Source organism: Mus pahari, chromosome 18 (assembly GCF_900095145.1).
Source record: "Mus pahari chromosome 18, PAHARI_EIJ_v1.1, whole genome shotgun sequence".
Taxonomy (NCBI): domain Eukaryota; kingdom Metazoa; phylum Chordata; class Mammalia; order Rodentia; family Muridae; genus Mus; species Mus pahari.
In genome coordinates this window covers 39,469,509-39,489,521 of record NC_034607.1, presented here as the reverse complement: position 1 = coordinate 39,489,521, position 20,013 = coordinate 39,469,509, and the positions used below count along the sequence as shown (strand labels likewise).

At 39.2% G+C, this 20,013-nt stretch overlaps 1 protein-coding gene across 5 annotated transcripts in view; it reads right to left on the bottom strand.

Moving 5' to 3' along the window:
• Lclat1 (lysocardiolipin acyltransferase 1) overlaps positions 1–20,013 on the bottom strand; it is a 129,809-nt gene that overhangs the window by 56,819 nt on the left and 52,977 nt on the right. For 4 of the 5 annotated variants that reach the window (XM_021218112.2, XM_021218113.2, XM_021218114.2 and 1 more), the window contains exons 3-4: positions 14,840–15,038; positions 1,364–1,510 (exon numbers count right to left, since the gene is read on the bottom strand). In XM_021218112.2, coding sequence (XP_021073771.1) covers positions 1,364–1,510; positions 14,840–15,038 — 346 coding nt within the window. Of the gene's footprint in view, positions 1–1,363; positions 1,511–7,641; positions 7,668–14,839; positions 15,039–20,013 lie in introns of those variants that run through there. The other variant, XM_029531491.1, reaches the window with a different exon arrangement.

Below are 20,013 nucleotides of genomic sequence, written 5' to 3'. Positions count from 1 at the left end.
TCTTGTTTTTATTTGCTGAAGTAGAAAGGTTCTAAATATACAGTTCTACATCCCATCTCCAACACAAGTATAGATGATTTTTCTCAAGAGACAAAGCTTTTTTGTAGTAGGGAGATAATTTAAGTATCTGGAAAGGTCACAAGATTTAAAATTAGTTACTTTTATATTCTTTTCTTATATAAAAAGAACTTGAAGGATAAATGGTTTACAGGAAAAATAATACTTTGGAAGAGAATATACAGAACTGGTAGAAGGGATTAATTCTACCTCAATATCATTTTGGAATTCAGTTCATGTAAAGATAGAGGCTAATATTTGAAGGATATATTGTAAGGCTTAAAATATAAATATTTTAAGTCATTTCTAGGACTATAAACATGAAAAATAATAACCTCTTGTGGTTGCCCATAATAAATCCAATTCATAGTAAGTTCAAACAGAAGTCGTGGGTCGTGAGGCGGTGGCTGTTTTACTGGTTGGCTTTACTAACTGTTTCTGAGATAGCCTTATTCACCAGCCTAGGTGGGCTTGGGGCTCACTGAGCTCAGGCTGACAGAGACCCTGTGTCAAGCCTTCTGCCTGTGCTTCCCAAGTACTGGAATTACAAATAGGCTTAAGCCATCACACCCAGCCTTGATGAGAGAAGAAGGCAGATCTGGAAGCTATGTCACAAGGAAGAGTGAGAAGTAAATATGGCAAAACGTAAACTATATTCAAATATGAAATTCTCAAAGAATATAAATTGTATTTGACTTAATATCAAATATATTTATATACTAAAATAACTTGTCTAAAATACATTTAATACTGAAAATGTTGAATTCTTGTTAAGCTTCCCCGCTTACATCCTGAACACCTATCCTAACATTATTGGATTTCTCCACTTTCATCCTGAACACCTATCCTAACAGTAGTGAACTGACTTGTATGTTCATTGACTTGTACAGAATTTCACTCTAGTTAATTTGAGTGTGTGATATTTTACTTATTTGCAAGGTTTTTATAATAAAATTTATAAAATATTTTAAATTTTGCTTTCTTTTTGGTCCTCCCCTCATTTCACGACACTGGGAACTGGACCCAGGGCCTCACAACAGCCCCCTGGTGAGCTCTACTCCTAGCCAGTGTTTTGAGGCACTGACTCACTAAATTGCTCAGGCTGGTCTTAAACTTGTGATCTGCCTGCAGCATTCTGAGAACATGGAACTTCAGGATTGTATCTTCAAGTCAGACTTGGGTACCATCAACTGAGTGACGTAGGGGGTTGTCCATCCATTTTGTTGATATTCACATACACTGTAGGAGATTTGACTAGTGGTGTCTAAGTTTATAAATTCTGTAACCCAAACCCACGCTACCTTACCTGTGAGGTCAGTTCCTTCTGGAAAAATGAGAAGCTGTAGTGGTTCACGGGTGGCACAAAAATAATCAATCATGTCTTCAAAATGGCTCTTATCATCCTTCCACTTCCTATGAATAAAGATAAAGGCTGCAACTTGCATGGCCCAGCCTAGAAAAATAATAACAAGCAGTTGTACAAACTTCAATAGCAATATTCACATAAAACTAAATATAACTTTCAGGTCTTCGATTTTTTTTTTACACTATAATAACAATGTAATAGAATGGTTATTCTACGACATACCATATATTTAGTACTGATTTTAGATATACCGGGGTTTGCGAAATTGTTTGTTTTCTCACCTCTCCCAGATAGGGTTTCTCTGTGTAGCCCTGGCTGTCCTGGACTCACTCTGTAGACCAGGCTGGCCTTAACCTCAGAGATCCGCCTGCCTCTGCCTCCTGTGTGCTGGGATCAAAGGTGTGCAGTACCACTCGCTAAATTCTTTAAAGCCTCCTCTAAGCCATAGCTTGCCACTATTATCAAGGCACTACTATCAAGTAGAAAGCAAAGAATTTTCTCAGGTCACACGAGAATTCTTTATTTCCTTTTCTGTACTGGCAAACTAAATGCAAATGCTATTTTCAATGGCATTCACTTCATATTTTACTTAAATGAAATGGGAAATTCTATCTGCTATGTATATGTGGGCACACTGCCTTTCCAGAGGCAGACCCACATTACTGCTGAAAAGGTAGCCTTGATGAGCCTGTCTGTGTTTCAGATGCCTGCCAATCTTGCCCTGGCAAGAGCTTCTGTAGAAGATGCCTAACTTAGGGTAGCCCATGTGCAGTCTCTCAAAGCTCACAAAGAATGGAAGCATGGGTCCAACGAATATCTACCTCTCTTAACATTTCCCCCAGGACCTTGGAATAGCAAACACTGTGAGATGGGCAATAAAGACTGCATATGTAGTAAAGGCCAAAACCTCTTGCTGCTGAGCCATAGGTCTGATCCTGATTCTAACTCTAGGCCCAGTCTTGCCAGCCTATGGTATGGGTCCATCTCCACGATACCTATGAGAGTCTTCCTCTCTAACACTTACATAGTAATAACTGCAACACTCATCTTGGCAGCTAGGGACGAAGGGTAATAATGCCTTACAAACAAGCAGTGCTGTTCTGGAATACAGATGTGCCATGGTTTACCTACCTCCTGCTACAACTTAACCTAAGTCCAACCTGAGAATCTCTTATCTCTCCTAGAAATCTTTGCTCCAATCATTTTTATTGGGGCAAGTTTTTCCAGACATTTTTCATGTTTCCTGTTATTTCTGTTACATCTCCCCCTCTTTTTTTTCTGTCTTTAACTGAAATTAAGTTTTCTTTGCCCCTTCCTTTGTTCTGTAAAATCCAGGTTTTCCTAGAACTCAGGCATCCCATTTGTTCATATATACTACTATTAATAGCTATTTCTGTTTAACAGTGCAGGGAGCATCAGGTGCCATGGGAGAGCATGGCTGCCATGGGCACAGTATAGCCAGCAGTAGGAAGCACAATCCTGCCCCCTGGCAAACAGTGTGCTGACATTTGCTCAATTGGCTTGGAAACAACACATCCCATTTTACGTCTTTGTGTGTTTCAGCTTTCTATATTTGGTAAGCCCGTGGAACCACAAAATGCCTTCAACACTAAGCTCAATTATTAATCTCCAGAAACCAAAACAGCTCTTAATTCTATCACTGGGTAAACCAAAAGCTCCAGTTTAAATTTAATTTGAATTTTTAAAAAGTAAATTACTAATGCCCAAAATGTATGCTTCCTACCATTCTTGTTACAGGGTTTGTAGGAATCACCCTTTACTTTTCTCTCACATTCCTAAACTTGAAAGAAATGTTTTTAATATTTAGATTTGACCCCAAGTTTGCCGGCCTCTTTGCTCTGCTTATGTCCTTCTGTCAATCCTTTCTTTTGAAAATTGTTTATGTCCTCACATTCCTGAAATGTATTTTTGGTTCAACTTTGGAAGCTAGTTTGACTAAAAATAGAATTTGAGGTTCCAAATCACTGTTTCCTCAGAACTTCAGAACATTTCCCACAGCCTTCCATCCCTCAGTGCGGCCAGTGCGGCCGGCAGTCAGGGAGAAGCCAAACCCAACCTCATCCATGCAACAGACTGCCCACTGCTCAAGCTTTCATCATTTTCTCTTTGTCCCAATAATTGAGTTTATTTCAATAACCATATCTTTGTTTTTAATATTTGCCAATGATTATTTTCCACACCAGCTATTTAATGAATAAATAGTATAATTATAGAAATAACATTTGATGAATGCTAACAGCGTGCTTGGTATTACTCTGAACATTTCATTAAATTTTCTTTTTTTTTTTTTTTTTTGTGACAGGGTTTCTCTGTATAGCCTTGGATGTCCTGGAACTCACTTTTTAGACCAGGCTGGCCTCAAACTCAGAAATCCACCTGCCTCTGCCTCCCACGTGCTGGGATTAAAGGTGTGCGCCACCACCGCCTAGCTTATTTCATTAATTTTCAAGGCAACTATTTATCAGGTAAAAAGTACTATCTCTAATACATGAATAAAGCACTTGGAGATGTAAATAAGTGGAAACCAGGCTTCAGACACAGGTGGGCTGTTCCCAAAGCTATGTTTTTGTTTGTTTTTTCTTGTTTGTTTGTCTGTTGGTTTGTTTAGTTTTATTTTGTTTTGAGACATTGTCTCACAGTGTAGCCCAAGCCAGCCTCACACTCATTTTGTAGCCCAGGCTGGCTTTGAACTCACAACAATATGATCCTTATGCCTCAGTCTCCCAGCATTTTACCCTTACTCCGCTGGTTTAAAATTACAGCATCAAATGTTTTAGATCAGCGTGAAGGGTCTGAAGAGATGGCTCAGTGGCTAAGAGAACTTATTGCTCTCTCAAAGAACCCAACTTTGTTTCTCAGCATCCACGCCAGGCAGCTCATGCCTACTCCTAACTCCAGCTACAAAAGCTATGACAGCTGAGGTCCACAGACACCTGTACTCACAAGTCACACCCACACCAGAGACATACACACATAATTCAAAAAATATACTGATAAACCTTTACAAAATCATCATGAAGTATATTCTAAACAGCATCTCTCCAATAATATGCTCTTGAATTTCTCTAAGTATTATGAATAACGTAAATGCTCCAAGAATCACTACTCATATTACATGTCCAATTGTTTAAAATGTTAGGCTCTTTAAAGCTGGACAGTTTCTTCACATGTTTGTTTCTATTATGCTCACATTTATAAAGCATATTCTAGGGCTGACAAGGCAGCTCAGAAGATAACCAACCTGATGGCCTGAGTTCAATCCCAAGAACGCACATGGTAGAGAGAAGTGGCTGCCTCAAGTTGTCCTCTTACCTCTGCATGTGCACAGTGTCACCCACAAGGGTACACACATGTAAATAAATGTAAGGGAAATGGCTGCATCACCCAATGGCTCTCACCTCTCTGCTTAAGGGGCTGTGATCCCTGCCCTGGAGCCTCTACTATCTTCCCTTCTATGTAGACAGCATCAGTGTTCTCATGGAAATGTTTGTTTTCATTTAAAAAGAAAAAAAAAAAAAAAAGCAAGAACATCTTAAAAGAACTTTCTCTCTCCATTTTATTGTCACCAGTGCATAGTTTCTCCATGTTTATAGCCAATACTTTTTTCTTAACCTTACTGAAATTCTCAAAACATACATTTTCATGGCATTTATTTAAATATTCAAATGAGCCAGACAGTGGTGGTACACAAGTTAATCCCAGAACTCGAGAGGCTGAGGTAGGAGAATCTCTGAGAATTTAAGGCCAGCTCCGTCTACTAAGTAAGTTCTAGGACAGCCAAAGCAAAAGCACAGAATCCTGGGTAGTTAATGCAGTTAAACTTCAAATTAGAGACCAATCTACATATCTTGATTTTCACTTTCCCTATGCACTGTCTGCCTTGATTTCTCAGGAAATAGCCATTATCAGGCAGGCTTCCAGACAGAATGCATGGTGTCAGCTAGCCCTACTACAGCCATCTTTTGATAAATCCCTAGTTACATCATTGGCACCACCTTCTTGGAGCAGATGTGAGAAGCCCCTGGTACACTGTGTCCTACTATAGTCCATAATTTTATAACTTAGTTTTATTTTTACTTATATCCCTTTTTATTAAGATGTAGAATTTGCTAGAAGAAACTATTTGAATATATTTTTGTCTTCTTTTTCTAGACAGGATTTCTTTGTGTTGTTCTGACTGTCCTGGAACTTGCTCTGGAAGACCATGCTGGTCCCAAATTTAGAGATCTTCCTGCTTCTGCCTCCCAAGTGCTGAGATTAAAGGAATGCACCACCACACACCACCATCATGTACTTTTAACTTAATGCATTCTTTTGTAATAAGAAGTATATATGTGTTCCATTATCTTTTCTTCCATCCATTCATTTTAGCACAGATGGTCTATACTTAAATCATAAAACATCTGCACTGTTTATCTAATCCTCTTAGAACTGAACCTTGGTGATAGCTTAGACATTATTATCACTGTCTCTGTATCTGCTAATGCAATCCTGTACCCTCTGTAGCTTCTGTAGCAGGAGAAACTAGACCAAGACACCAGAAACCAAAGCAGCCAGATTATTATTCCCTTCAATGGTATTTTCAGTTCCGAGAAGAGGGTAAGGATAAAACCAATAAATGATACCTGAAAGCAGCTAACTCAATGAGAAGGAATGAAATGAGCAGATGCACAGTATATGTGAACTCTCTCACAAAGACCTTGAGAAACAGTATTGAGCAGGGCTTGAGTACAGTTTATATAGCTTATAATTACAGGTAAATCCAGAAACTAATTAACAAGAAATTACAGGTCCCAGAATGCCAACCTCAGTCAAGATGCCAAGTGTCATATAGACCAAGTCAGGGGAGTACCATCGTCCTGGGATTCACATAACAAATGGAGTAATGTTCCCCATCCCTCTTCTGAGAACATCAACTTCCACAAAGCCTCTGAAAGCACCCTGAGTGAGGTAGACCATTAACTCACACGCTCCCCTCCAGTGCAGATGCCTACTCTATTGCATTCACAGGCGCCAGACTCAAAACAAAAGGCAAAGCAAGTAAACGGTCTTCTAAAGCAAACCTATTTTACAAAACTATTCCAAACTTGAAAAACCACAAAATTGTGAAGGAAAACAAACCCAAAAACGTACACACAGCACATCCCACTATACTCTACAGTGTAGTGATTATCCTAGGAATTATCCTATCTCCTGGCAGACACTATACACTCTTGCTTGTTATTGACAAAATAAACATTCACTGATGGCATTTGTTGGCAAGATGAGGATTCTCATTTTTGGTATAATTTATGGGTTCCATTCTAACAGAGACCAACAGGTTTTTCATCCTATAGATTTGCTATTGATCAATTTTCTAGATACTTTATCATCTACATACACCTTTATTGAATTCTCAAGCTAAGTATGTCACTAGCTTTGCAGGAGCCAGACTATGATAGCAATTAGGTCTGGGAGGCAGAACCATGACAAATCCCTAAACAGATCCATATGACAATACCTGAACAGCTGAATACATTATATTACAAACAAAGGGCAGCAGAGGTTACTATGCAGCTAAATTTAAGACTGGAAAATTAGCCTAGATTAATTTAGTGAACTGAAAGAATCATAATAGCCCTTAAAAGTAGAAAAGACCAGGGGAAGGGGACTCAGTTTCAAAAGGAAAGGGTATAAGACTCAACTAGTCACTGTTGTCTTTGAAGATAGAAGAGGAGCCACAAACCAAGAAATATGGTTATCTAGTATATTCAGGGGAAGGCAAAGGATCCAGCTCCTACAGAGAAGGAACTACAGCCAAGCAGCGTGGCACACAGCTTTAATCACAGCACTCATGAGGAAAATGGATCTCTTTGAGTTTGAGACCAGCCTGGTCAATATAGTAAGACCTTGTGAGAGAAAGGGAGTAGGGCGGAGTCTTAGAGCATCAGAACATAAGCAGGTGAAAGAAACAAGATGAGTACAGCAAAAGACAGAAGCATTAGTCAGTAAGAACTCTCTATCCAAAGCTAAAAAAACCTTTGGTAATAATGATAGTATTCTACAATAAGCCAGATGATAAAATAAATGTGATAAGCATGGACTGTTACTTATGAACATAATATAGTTACTGGTGAATAGACAGAATATAGTATAATAAATATAGTAACACAACACCAGACCATATCACTCAAGTAACAGAGATAAATATCACTTACCATCATGAACCTCTCTGATAAAGGACTCACACTTCACCTCTGTTGTACCTAGACTCATGGCCACCATCTAATGGAGAAACACCATGGAAATTCAGAATGAAGAACATCTTACCCAGAAGCACCCTTTAAAGCAAGGGCATGCTGCTTTGAAGTGGAGCAAGAGTGATTAAAAGCAAAGTAGTCCCTCAAAAGGATCCTAAGACATTAATGTCCTAGAAAACGGACATTAATAGAAAGATTAGCAAGACCAAACCTGATCGTTTAGTCAGCTAAACAGTGCCAATCTACCCTTTCACTAGAATAAACTGCTATGAAGGAAACAACCTGAGAAACTGGGTGAACAGGGACATCCTTTATTATCTTTTTAGTTCCAATAAATCAACAATTATTCATATAAAATTATTTCAGAACATTTATTTGTTGAAGGAAAACTGCTTAAAGATATACAAGTAGTAACCATTTTCCATCTAATATTGAGCCAAACTATTTTCCTTAGAACTCACATGAACTGTATTAGCTGATTTCAATAGTTGAGAGCATCAAGTAACAACACTTGCAAGACATACTTCAAATGCCACTGTCACTGCAGTCAACATTCTGACTTCCTGGCTGCCTAAACCTGCCTCTGATGGCATCCGTGACACAACTGTGGAATACTCATCAATAAATGATGTTTGTTTTTCAAGACAGGGTTTCTCTGTGTAGCCCTGGCTGCCCTGAAACTAACTCTGTAGACCAGGCTGGCTTCGAATGCAAGATATCTGCCCCTGCCTCCTACGTGCTGGGATTAAAGGTATAAACCACTATCACCTGGCTGAAACAGATGACTTTAAACATAAAGAAAATATTTTCTGTAAAATTTGTTACAGAAATAAAAATGACAGTCATCAAACTTTTAAAAACAACACAATTATATAGTAAATATAAGGCCTAACTCATCATAGCACTAAAAATGCAATCACACTTTATACATACTTAGTCAGAAGAGTAAAAGTAATTAAAACACTCATCAAATTATCTATTGAAACTGGTCAGCAAACTACTCTCAGATACACAGAGTCCATCTCTTGTGTCCTTTGACTGCTATTGCAAAGCTGGCTCTAATCTGGTTTTGTATAGTGTTTATGCCTCACCAATAAATACAAAGCAGACTAAAAGCCTTAAAGTTTACCCAAGTCTTTTCCTGTCCTCTCTTAAAATTACTACCATAAAAGCATACTTTGTAGATAATTTCAGAATATAATTACAGTGAAAGGAATTCTTTGATTTTCAGCAGACCTAAGGATGCAAACTGGGTTTCTTACTTTCCCAGCCTCACATGCAGCCGTGTCTCTGACTGAGAAATCAGTATACAAACAGGAGCCCAACTTATAAGTTTAGTAAGTGACTTGACTTGACAACCTTGAAGCCAAGCAAACTGGTCAACTTCCACACAGTTCAGGATTTATCCCCTGTTCAGAGGTCAGCACACTGAAAACACAATTGCAGGTCATTTGTTGAGATCTCAGTGTCCTTAGCTCAATGTAATTCCAGAATATGTAATCCTGATATACTCTTAGCATAGCATATAACTGAACTAAGTTAACTGAACTAAACAAACATTTCTTCCCCAAGACACCTCCCCCAAATCTCTTTCACACACACACACACACACACACACACACACACACACACACACAAAACTAACAAGTCCAAATTCATCCCTGCCAAGCAATTCCAACAAGCAAACTCCAGAATTAACTGTTAGGAGACCTTAATTTTTACCAACAAAATTACCGGTGTGAAATCATCTCTTGCATGTGTCCTCTAGGCAATAAAACTGCTCAACATATGGCATTTGACAGTTTTTATAAAACTCAACTCATGACAAGCAGTTAGCCCACCAATGCACATTTCACAGTTTGGAGAAATGGTGGGAAGCACATTATCCACAATGTTTATAACTGTTAGTAACAAAAGAGCCAGCTACAAGTCTAGACCTAAACAAACTAGGCTTAAATCTCACACATAAAGTACGTCTGGCCCCATGGCTGGCTCTGAGCCCAGGATATATCCTAGCTGCCATGCCCTCCTCTGTGCAAACCTCGCCACTCATTTTGGTCCTTGTGGTTCTTCTTTCCATCCCCCTGACACACAGAGCCAAGTCTTTTAAACAGTATACAAACAGACTTGGCTGGGATGCATTTAAGTTACAAATTCAAAGTTATCAGCAGGGCATGGTGGACACTCTGTGGTCCCAAGCTCCAAAGAACAGACTATGATGTGTGAGGATGTGTGGAGCCCCGTGCTGGTCTGGAGCAGTGTCTTTGAGAGGGCAGGGAATGGAAAGGAAATGTTTTTGGAGTTGCCACGTATTCAGAGACTTCCAGTAGTGACTAGTTTCAGAATTTTCATCATGTCCTCTGGGGACCAGGTCTATAGGGGACACTGTTAAGTCCCTCCCAGATCTTCTATTACTTTGCAGTTTTTCTTCAGTTATCTTTTAAGAATTAGAAATATTAAAGTTATACTGTTTTGTTTTCCCTAAGGACCCACATACAAGCTAAGTGTACTTTGTCCTAAATGCTTGGTACCAGAGTGTTTTTATTTTCTGGATTTTTTTGTAGAAGTGTTTCATATACATAATGCAACCCAAGTCTAAATTCACTTGACTTTCATATAAATTTTATACTCAAAGCCTGAAATGATTTAAAACAACACTTGCATTAATTTTGTACATTTTGATACCACTAACCATGTGAGGTCAGGAATAGAATGTTTTGCTTGCAGCATCATGTTAGTATTTTAAAACACTGAGGGTTGTTGGAGAGATTGCTTGGTGTTTAAGAACACAGGCTATTTGTTCAGAGGATCTGGGTTCAATTCCCAACAACCACATTGTACTGACTGGTTTTGTTTGTCAACTTGACACAAGCTGGAGTTATCACAGAGAAAGGAGCCTCCCTTGAGGGAATGCCTTCATAAGATCTAGCTGTAAGGCATTTTCTCAATTAATAATCAAGGGTGGGAGGGCCCATTGTAGGTGGTGCCATCCTTGGGCTGGTAGTCCTTGGGTTCTATAAGAAAGCCAACTGAGCAAGCCACTAAGTAACATCCCTCCGTGGCCTTCGCATCAGCTCCTGCTTCCTGACCTGCTTGAGTTCCAGTCCTGACTTCTTTTGGTGATGAACAGCAATGTGGAAGTGTAAGCTGAATAAACCCTTTCCTCCCCAACTTGCCTCTTGGTCATGATGTTTGTACAGGAATAGAAACCCTGACTAAGACACACATGGTAGTTACTGTCTATAACTTCAGTTACAGGGGAGAATCCAATACCCTCACACATACATGCAAACAAAATACCAATGTACATAAAGTAAGTAACAACAACAACAACAACAACAACTTAATTTAAAACGTTGAGATGTTAGAGCATTGGAAACTCGGGATCTTCTGGTGGGTGCTCAGCCGGATGCAGGTGCCAGCCCAGCTCTACTCGATCATGCCCTTGGCATCACTATGCCCTTATTTTGGTTCTCTCCATTCCATGTTCCTTCTTATTACTCTACTTTCTGGTATGATTTTCTTTTTCCTCTATGTTCTTCTTTAATTTAATGGATTCATATTACATTTCATCTTACTTTCCTGCCAGCTACTATCCTTTGTATTTCTCAAAGTATTTTATTCAAATACTTGCATCATAAGATTTAACCCATTTTATAGTGTTGAGTGTTTATCTGCTTCTGTTCTATACATATATATATATATATATATATATATATATATATATATATACACACACACTAATTATAGTATCCCAATTTTTAAAAATAGCTAAAAAACAATCTCCCAACTAGAAAGTTAAGGCATCCCTATATACACGATGCCACAAATCAGAGCCCTAATAAACTCACGAGAAAACAAAGCTGACAAACAACTCTTAGCACAGTGGGTGGCAGGATGTAGCATCCACATATAAAAATCAATGGCTTTTCATATGTACCAATGACAAACATACTAAGAAATAATCCTAATCACAATAAATGAGAGAGAGAGAGAGAGAGAGAGAGAGAGAGAGAGAGAGAGAGAGAGAGAGAGAGAAACCTTGGACTAAAGCTAACTAAGGTAGTAAAAACTCTCTAATTCAGAAGTATAACACACAGACACAAAGCCAAGGAAAACACTAGCAGACTAAAAAGCCTCACTATGCTCATGGGTCAAAAGAATTAATTGTAAAAACAGTGTTGCATAAATGCAATCTATAGATTAATAAAATCTCGATCAAAATTCCAGCCCCTTTTTTCACAGAAATAGGGGAGTGGGTCTTAAAATTCCCACGGAAGCATAAAATACCCCATACTCAAAGCAATCTTGGGCAGAAACAATGATACAGGAGTAAGCGGCTGATTTTAAGTTATACTACTGAGCCACAGTAATAAAAGCAGCATGGCGCTGGCACAAAACCAGACACATACATCAGTGGAATAGAAGAGAGGACTCAGTTATGCCCCCACCCAGCTACAGCCACTTAAATAGACCCTGGGAAACAAGCGGTGCTGGACAGGCCTTGTCTACAAGTACAGTAAAGAAGCACAGTCTTTCCCCACCTGCATAAACATCGACTCCAAATGCAAAGACCTCAACAGCAAATCTCAAACTGTTCAAGGAGAAGCAGAGAGAACACTTCAAGACATGGCCATAGGTAAGCACTTTCTCAATAGGACTCAGCCTGTCACAAAATAAGAGCAACAATCTAAGCTAATAGGAAATTAAAATCATGTGTACTACAATGACAGAGTTAACTTAGTGAGGAGACTGCCTACATGGACGACATCCTCCTAAGCTCCTCTCCTGATAGGGGAGAGTAAGCAAAAGACACAAAGGGCCTTAGAAAAACAAAACAAGGAAGTAAATAATTGAACTTTCAACATCCTTACCCAAATAAATGAAAATTAAAACTACTTTGAGAGTCCATCTCATTCTAGCCAAAATGGTTATTATCAAGACAAATGACAACAGATACTGGTGATGATGCTCAGAAGGGGAGACCCTCATTCACCACTATGGAATGTAACCACTATATAAATCACTGGGGAGTTTCTAAAACACCTAAAAAGTCCTAGTTATAGTGCTTCAGGCACATATCTATAGGATTCCATATCCCTCACAGAGAGCCTTGTGCATCCATGTTCATTGCTGCTTTGCTCACAACAGCAAGGAGACATCAATTGATGAACGAGTGAAGAAAGTATAGTCATATACACAATAAAATTTTATGCAATCATAAAGAAAAATGAAATTATGAAATAGTATGAAAATGGATGTATTAATGGAGGAAAATAATGCTGCAAAATAATGTATTAAGCAATGTAATTCAGGGTCATAGACACAAACACCACATGTTCTCTTATATAAACTTAGTTTTTATTTTATATACATGTGCATTTATGAAGAAGAAATAAGACAGGAATCCAGAAAACTAAAGATTCTTTAAAAAGAAGTAGTTGTATAGCAGAATGCATGGGATAAGAGAGCAGGAGGCAGGAACAGCAGAAAGTAGAAAGACTGAAGGCAGGAAGAGAGGAGAAAAGGAAGTGGGGAGGAGGTCAACCAATACTTACAAGAATTACAAGAAGGAATCTGATACCCAAGAAGCTAACCAGAACTTTTTTTAAAGAGTTTGAAATGAAAGTACCCTGTGTGTATGAGCTAATCAGCTCCCAGAAGCCATAGATAAGTAAACAATAACCCTAGTGCAAGGAACCAACTATCTTCCTTGAGATTTTAGGTCACTCAAGCCCCCAATAAATACAGGCAGATGCCAGTCAATTAGTTCTTCTCTAGAACCAGATGGCAAGATTCTATTGCTGAGGCTGCCACGTACATTGATCACAGGACACAGAAATCAAGCTGAAAGTGTGTGTGTGTGTGTGTGTGTGTGTGTGTGCACGTGCACACCCACGAGCGTGCATGCATACATGCATGCTATAGTGTGATTTGACTTGATGCCTACTCTGAGGAGAAATACACATCCAGTACTGTAGCTAATCCAAAGCCCATGAGTGGGAGGTCACAAACCTCAGTGAGAAAGCCACTGCAGTTGTTACTGTCATTGTTTTATTAAATGGATATATGTGCCTTCAAACTGTCAAACTGTCTTCTAAGTAACTATATTCATGCATATGTCAGCTCTGGTCAGAGAAGAGTTTTCTGGAGAGCCATGCAACTGAGGAACTCATAACTGGTAATGTCACTTGAATATCCAGATACTTGCTACTTTATATTATTATCCCTCAAAGGCTCAGGGAATACCATGAAAGAGCAACAAGAAGGGCCTGAGCCCTGTGGCCCACTGCCTTCTGGAATGGCGTAGCTATAATACTCAGTGATACCCTGTAATGAAAAGGGAGAGCCTCATGGACTCATGGGGATTTATATGCACTAACAGTTGGAGGCACAGGCATATTTTTCAGTGGTGCAGCCATTGATAAAGTATCTACACTCTTGTGAGCAAACTCTCACCTGTTCCTATAAATGATTTTTATATTTGGACACACACACACACAGACAGACACAAAAAGTAGAAGTTGGCAAGTCAAAACATGAAAAAGACTGTTAATAAGAGTAGAAGGCGCCAGGGCCAAGAAGTGGGAGTGAGTGGGCAGGGGAGCAGGGTTGAGGGAGGGTATGGGGGACATTCGGGATAGCATTTGAAATGTAAATGAGGAAAATATCTAATAAAATATTTTTTAAAAAAAAATAGAGTAGAATGCTGTCTCAAGACCCAGAGAGACAGAACCAGGACAGGATTTAGGAGGGAGATGAGGTCAAGCCTACAGCTGGAGGAGTCCCTCAAGGTCTTGTCTTCAAGCAGGCAAGCGGTTAATTCTCCTGACCTGAGAATGAGTTTGTGTCATTTTAATTTGTAAGTGAAGTTTCTAAAAAAGTTACAATCCTTCACATCCTTCAAATGGTTGCCCTAAGAAATGATCTACTTCCTTGACACCAGTTTTTCTCTTCTAGAGTAAGATATTTTTAAAACAGAGATTAAGATAAAATCAATAACAAAGCCACTAAGATAAAAAGAAACTGGAAATGTTTTTAGCTTCATGAGAAAAGCTGAGAATAACATACTGTTCAACTTACCTCATTTTGTTCTTAGAGCAGGCACATTACATACAAAATGAGTTAAGCACTTAAGAAAACATGATTAACGTACCGAATCCAGGGACACTTTTGAGGCTGGATTTGAGGCAAATCTTCTCCAGTCTGAGGTAGCTGTACCTCATTAGACAGTTCCACAGGAACATCCAGTCCACTCTCGTCCTGTGGTTCATGATAATGACACTCCTCTCTCCAGGTACAAATGCATCACCTGTTATAACTACTTTGACACCAAACACGGTCTCCAGCAATGCCTACAAAAAAATAAAAAATACAAATATACAGCAACTTAGTTAGAGCTTTCAGGTTAAGAAGCCACATATGAAATTAGTCACAACCATGTTTATGAATTTATTAGATATTCACTATGTTAAAAGGAAATGAGAGAATTATGGACCTTTTTTCCTTCTTCCTAACCTTAAACAACTATGCTATACTGTTTTAAAACTAACTGAACAAAAAAAAAATGCTCTTTGGAAAAGCAAAACTGAGTCCAAAGTAATAATGAGTTGCTTTTAAAAGTTTCCACAGGTAAATCTTATCATGTCGTGTGTCCCATGATTTCTAACACATAAAACATAGTTTCCCATACTCTTGTTTCTGTAATAAATGGGGGGTGCTCTGATCTGGAGTGAAAGTAGGAAGTGCTTTCAACACTTTCAACCTCTTCCACTAATTTTAATTTCTGGAAGTTTCCTGATAGAAAAATATGAACTACATTTCAATTTTTCAATTATATAATATTAAGTTAAAAAAGTACAAGATTCTACTGAGCAATTTTAAGGATATAATGTTATGATTATTACCCAATATTTCTAGATAGAATAAAAAATAAAACTGAATGTAGGAGTAAAGAAGCTAAATTTCTTTTTTTTGTTGTTGTTGTTACTTTTTGTTTTTTGAAACAGGGTTTCTCTGTGTAGCCCTGGCTATCCTGGAACTCATTCTGTAGACCAGGTTGGCCTCAAANTCACAGAGATCCACCTGTGTCTGCCTCCTGAGTGCTGAGATTAAAGGTGTGCACCACTGTACTGGCTGGTTTTGTGTCAACCTGACACAGGCTGGAGTTATCACAGAATAAGGAGCTTAAGTTGAGGAAATACCTCCATGAGATTCAGCTGTAAGGCATTTTTCTCAATTACCGATCAAGTGGGGAAGGCCCCTTGTGGGTGGTGCCATCTCTGGCCTGGTATCCTGGGTTCTATAAGAGAGCAGGCTGAGCAAGCCAGGGGAAGCAAGCCAGTAAACAGCATCCTTCCTACATCAGCTCCTGCTTTCTGACCTGCTTGAGTTCCAGTCCTGACTTCCTTTAGTGATGAAAAGCAATGTGGAAGTGTAAGCTGAATAAACCCTTCCTCCCCAACTTGCTTCTTGATCGTGATGTTTGTGCAGGAATAGAAACCCTGACTAAGATAACCACCAAACCCAGCTCTAATTTTTTTCCTATAAGATAATCTTTTGTTCCTCAAAGAATACATGAAAACTAAAGTAACTATCTACTAAAATCTTCCAGCCTACCATCTACAGCGAATTCCTGACACAAATGAATGGTGAAATGCTTGCCAGGTTTGTTAAATTAGCATATCTACTGCCAGTGATTATAATTTAGATTGAATATTAAGAAGAAAAGTATGTGTTACAAATGAGAGCTCTTACACAGTGAGCCAGTGTGCTCCCCTTTCATTTCTCCTTTATATTGTCCAGAATCTAGGCTCAAACTCCTACCACAGCCTCCCAAGAAACCAAGACTACAGCACATCCCTATGCCCAACTTCAGTTTAAATTCCAAACCATTTACATGAAAGTCCTAGTTTATTGTATAACTAGTGGAGAAAGGCTTGATCAAAGGGGATTAAAAGAAAATCCAACCCCTCAAATACCATGAAATAATTCAACATTGACAGTGAATGAGCTATGAGTATGTGTGGGTAGAATAAAACACGAACATGGCATTGAAAGAGGAACAAAAACAGATCATAGATTTGAATATCCACAAGTAAGGCTTTTTACAAGAGCTTTAGAAGAAAATACACTCAGTACAAAAAGAAACAACTACAAAGTTGTATCCATGGCTACTTCTTCCCAAAAGAGGACACTTGGGTTGGACGGCTAGGTAGAGCTCCCTAACTAGGTAGCTAGCTCCCTAACTAGGAAGAGTTCCCTAACTAGGTAGCTAGCTCCCTGGTGCTAACCAGGGCTGGCAGTGCTATTGGTAGACCTGCTTCACAGTTGCAGTTCCTCCAACATCCATGGAGACAGGAGGGCTGCTGAGGTTTGCGAACCTAACTCAAGGGATAAGTGAACAGCAACAGAGGAAATTGTTACAGGACATGCTCTTCTATGCATGTACTTACACACACGGAAACACACATGGATTATTCATTAAAGCACTTCTCAATGGCTTTGTTTGTTTGTTTAAAAATTAAAAGCTTTATGGGCTGGTCATGGTAGCACACGCCTTTAACCCCAGGGCTTGTGAGGCATAGGTAAGTAGAACTCTGTCTTCCTGAACAGTCAACTTCTATCCCATTAAGAAAGAAAGAAAGAGGGCTGGTGAGATGGCTCAGTGGGTAAGAGCATCTGACTGCTCTTCTGAAGGTCCGGAGTTCAAATCTCAGCAACCACATGGTGGCTCATAACCATCTGTAATAAGATCAATAAGATCTGACTCCCTCTTCTGGAGTGTCTGAAGACAGCTACAGTGTACTTACATGTAATAAATAAATCTTAAGAAAGAAAGAAAGAAAGAAAGAAAGAAAGAAAGAAAGAAAGAAAGAAAGAAAGAAAGAAAGAAAGAAAGAAAGAAAGAAAGAAAGAAAGAAAGAAAGAAAGAAAGAAAGAAAGAAAGAAAGAAATTTAGTTTTTTATTCAAATGAAAAGCAGAAAAGACAGGGTGAATAAGCTTACAGCTGAAGAGGATGTTTTAGGTAATGGATTGTCACCCCCACAAGGTGGAACTCCTCATCTGTCCTGTTAATAATTACATCAAACATTCTGCCTGTGTCTTGAGAACATTGGTTAAGTGAATTTAAAGCTAATCATTTCTGTTTGGCAGAAGAAAATCTCAGACAAGAGAGCATTTTATTCTGTGGCATGGCCAGCTTTTACTAGATTTATCCAGGTTTACAGTCAGGAGAAAGAGAAGGAAGAGGAGGAGGAGGAAGAGGAGGAAGAAGAAAGAAGAAGGAGGAGGAGCAGCAGCAGCAGCAGCAGCCAGGATAGATCCAGATAGAGCTAGATCCAGGATAGCCAGGGCAACAGAAACAAACCCTGGGGGGGGGGGGGACTTAAAAGAAATGCAGTCTATTGAGGAGGAAAGAGCTCAAAAGTTAAACCTTACAGCCACAGAACCCCCTGGCTGTGCGCTGTGACAACAAGAAATGAGCCCAAAGAGAAAGACTTTACCCATTAAGGGCTCCAACGTGTGAAAAGGAAATTTTACTTGAAAAGAGAGATCAGGAAATGTAGCTGAAAGTGCTCCCCTTGCCTTGAAAGCAACAGCCTGGGAAAGTGCTCTCCAGTATAAGCACATGGAAGCTGATAGCAGTGCTCCAAAGGGGACCTAGTCACATCTCAAGCTGGTAGAAGAATGTGACAGCACTGTCCACATAGGATTGGCTTTGCTGGCATGACAGATGCAAGAACGAAGAGGCCCTAGAGTCTACTTCAGAGAGCAGCTGAGACCAGGCAAGGTGTGGCAGGGCAGATACCTGCAGGCCTAAGTGTCTATCGAGACCCAGGATGTTGACGAGCTCAGACCCTTTTGTCAGGGTGTTTCACCACAGAGCAAGAACAGACCACTTTAACTGCAAGTGTCAATAAAAGAAAAAGAAGTTTGGCAAAGAAGGTGAGAAGCTGGGAGGCCCAGGTTGCAGTACTGAATTTATAAAACAGACACATCTGTATAGAAATTTTAAAGCACAAGTAACTTCAAGAAGGGACTGATAACTTTTGGAAGTGTGGTTGCGAGTTTAAAATCCCTCACTACAGGATTCATTCTTAAACAAGAAAAATACACTGAAAATGATTTAAAAGTCAATTGTCAGGAAACCCTCCCATGCCTACCCCAAGACAGGTTCCTCTGTGTAGTCCTGGAACTCACTCTGTAGACCAGATTAGCGGCAGACTCAGAGATTCATCTGCCTCTTCAAGTACTGAGATTAAAGGTGTGAGCCACCTCCTCTGCACACACTGCTCCTGTTCCTGTAAAGTGCCTACCCCAAGCACCATTTCAGGAGTTAGCCTGAATCTGAAATGCCCAGGACAGACACAGGACACTTTCATCCTGAGGGCCAGCGCTCTGCCTGCTGCTTCGCGGATGGAGGGCGATGAAAGAGGATGGAAAGGGGTCCTTACCAATCAGGGAAGACTGTTTCCATTCCTGTTTTCTTCTTCAGACACTAAACACCTGGCCTCCCTACCAAAATAGTCCGACATACCCAGTAGCCTAAGCAGAGAGAGGAATTCACTGTTGCTAAGGAGAAAGGACTGGAAGAATCCCCAAGGGAAAGACAAGCACACTGCCCACTGATGGGACCAGAGGCAGGAGCTGGGACGGGAAACCAAGTCATCAGCTCAAGATCAGGGGATGCTCTCAGCAGCATGACGGCCTTGAAGAGGGCCACCTGCCCCATGACTACAGAACACTGAGTACACTCTGATCTTACCACCCATCCTGTTCACCTCAACTGCATAAAGGAATCACACGTCTTTTGTATGTTCCTAATCTGTGTAACTACTGGGAAGAACTGAGACAATCACATCTCTGAGAAGTTTAGAAAGGTGTTTACTGTTAGAAGCTTCCTGGGGTGAATTACAGCTTTACCTAATTTTTTTTTTTTTCATACAATCTGTTGATATTCTTTCCCTGACCCAATAGAATCTTAATAGGTATTACTGCTTTGTAAAACACAAAATGGATATGCAGAATAAATTCTAATAATGTAAAAATTCTTCAATTTTTAAAACTTACATATTTTTAGATATATGTTATACCTTTCATTTATGAAATATGAAAGAAAATGCATGAAGAACATAGAAGTTCTTATTTTCTGTGATGATTTTATGAGGGTTTGCTCAAAGGACATGAATCTTTGTATTTCTTTTTTTTTTTTTTAATTTCTTCCCTAAATTTTTCTTCGCAACTTCATGTCTTTTCTTTTTTTTTTTTTTTTTACTTTTTTTTAAAATTTATTTTTATTTTCTTTATTTACATTTCAAATGTTATCC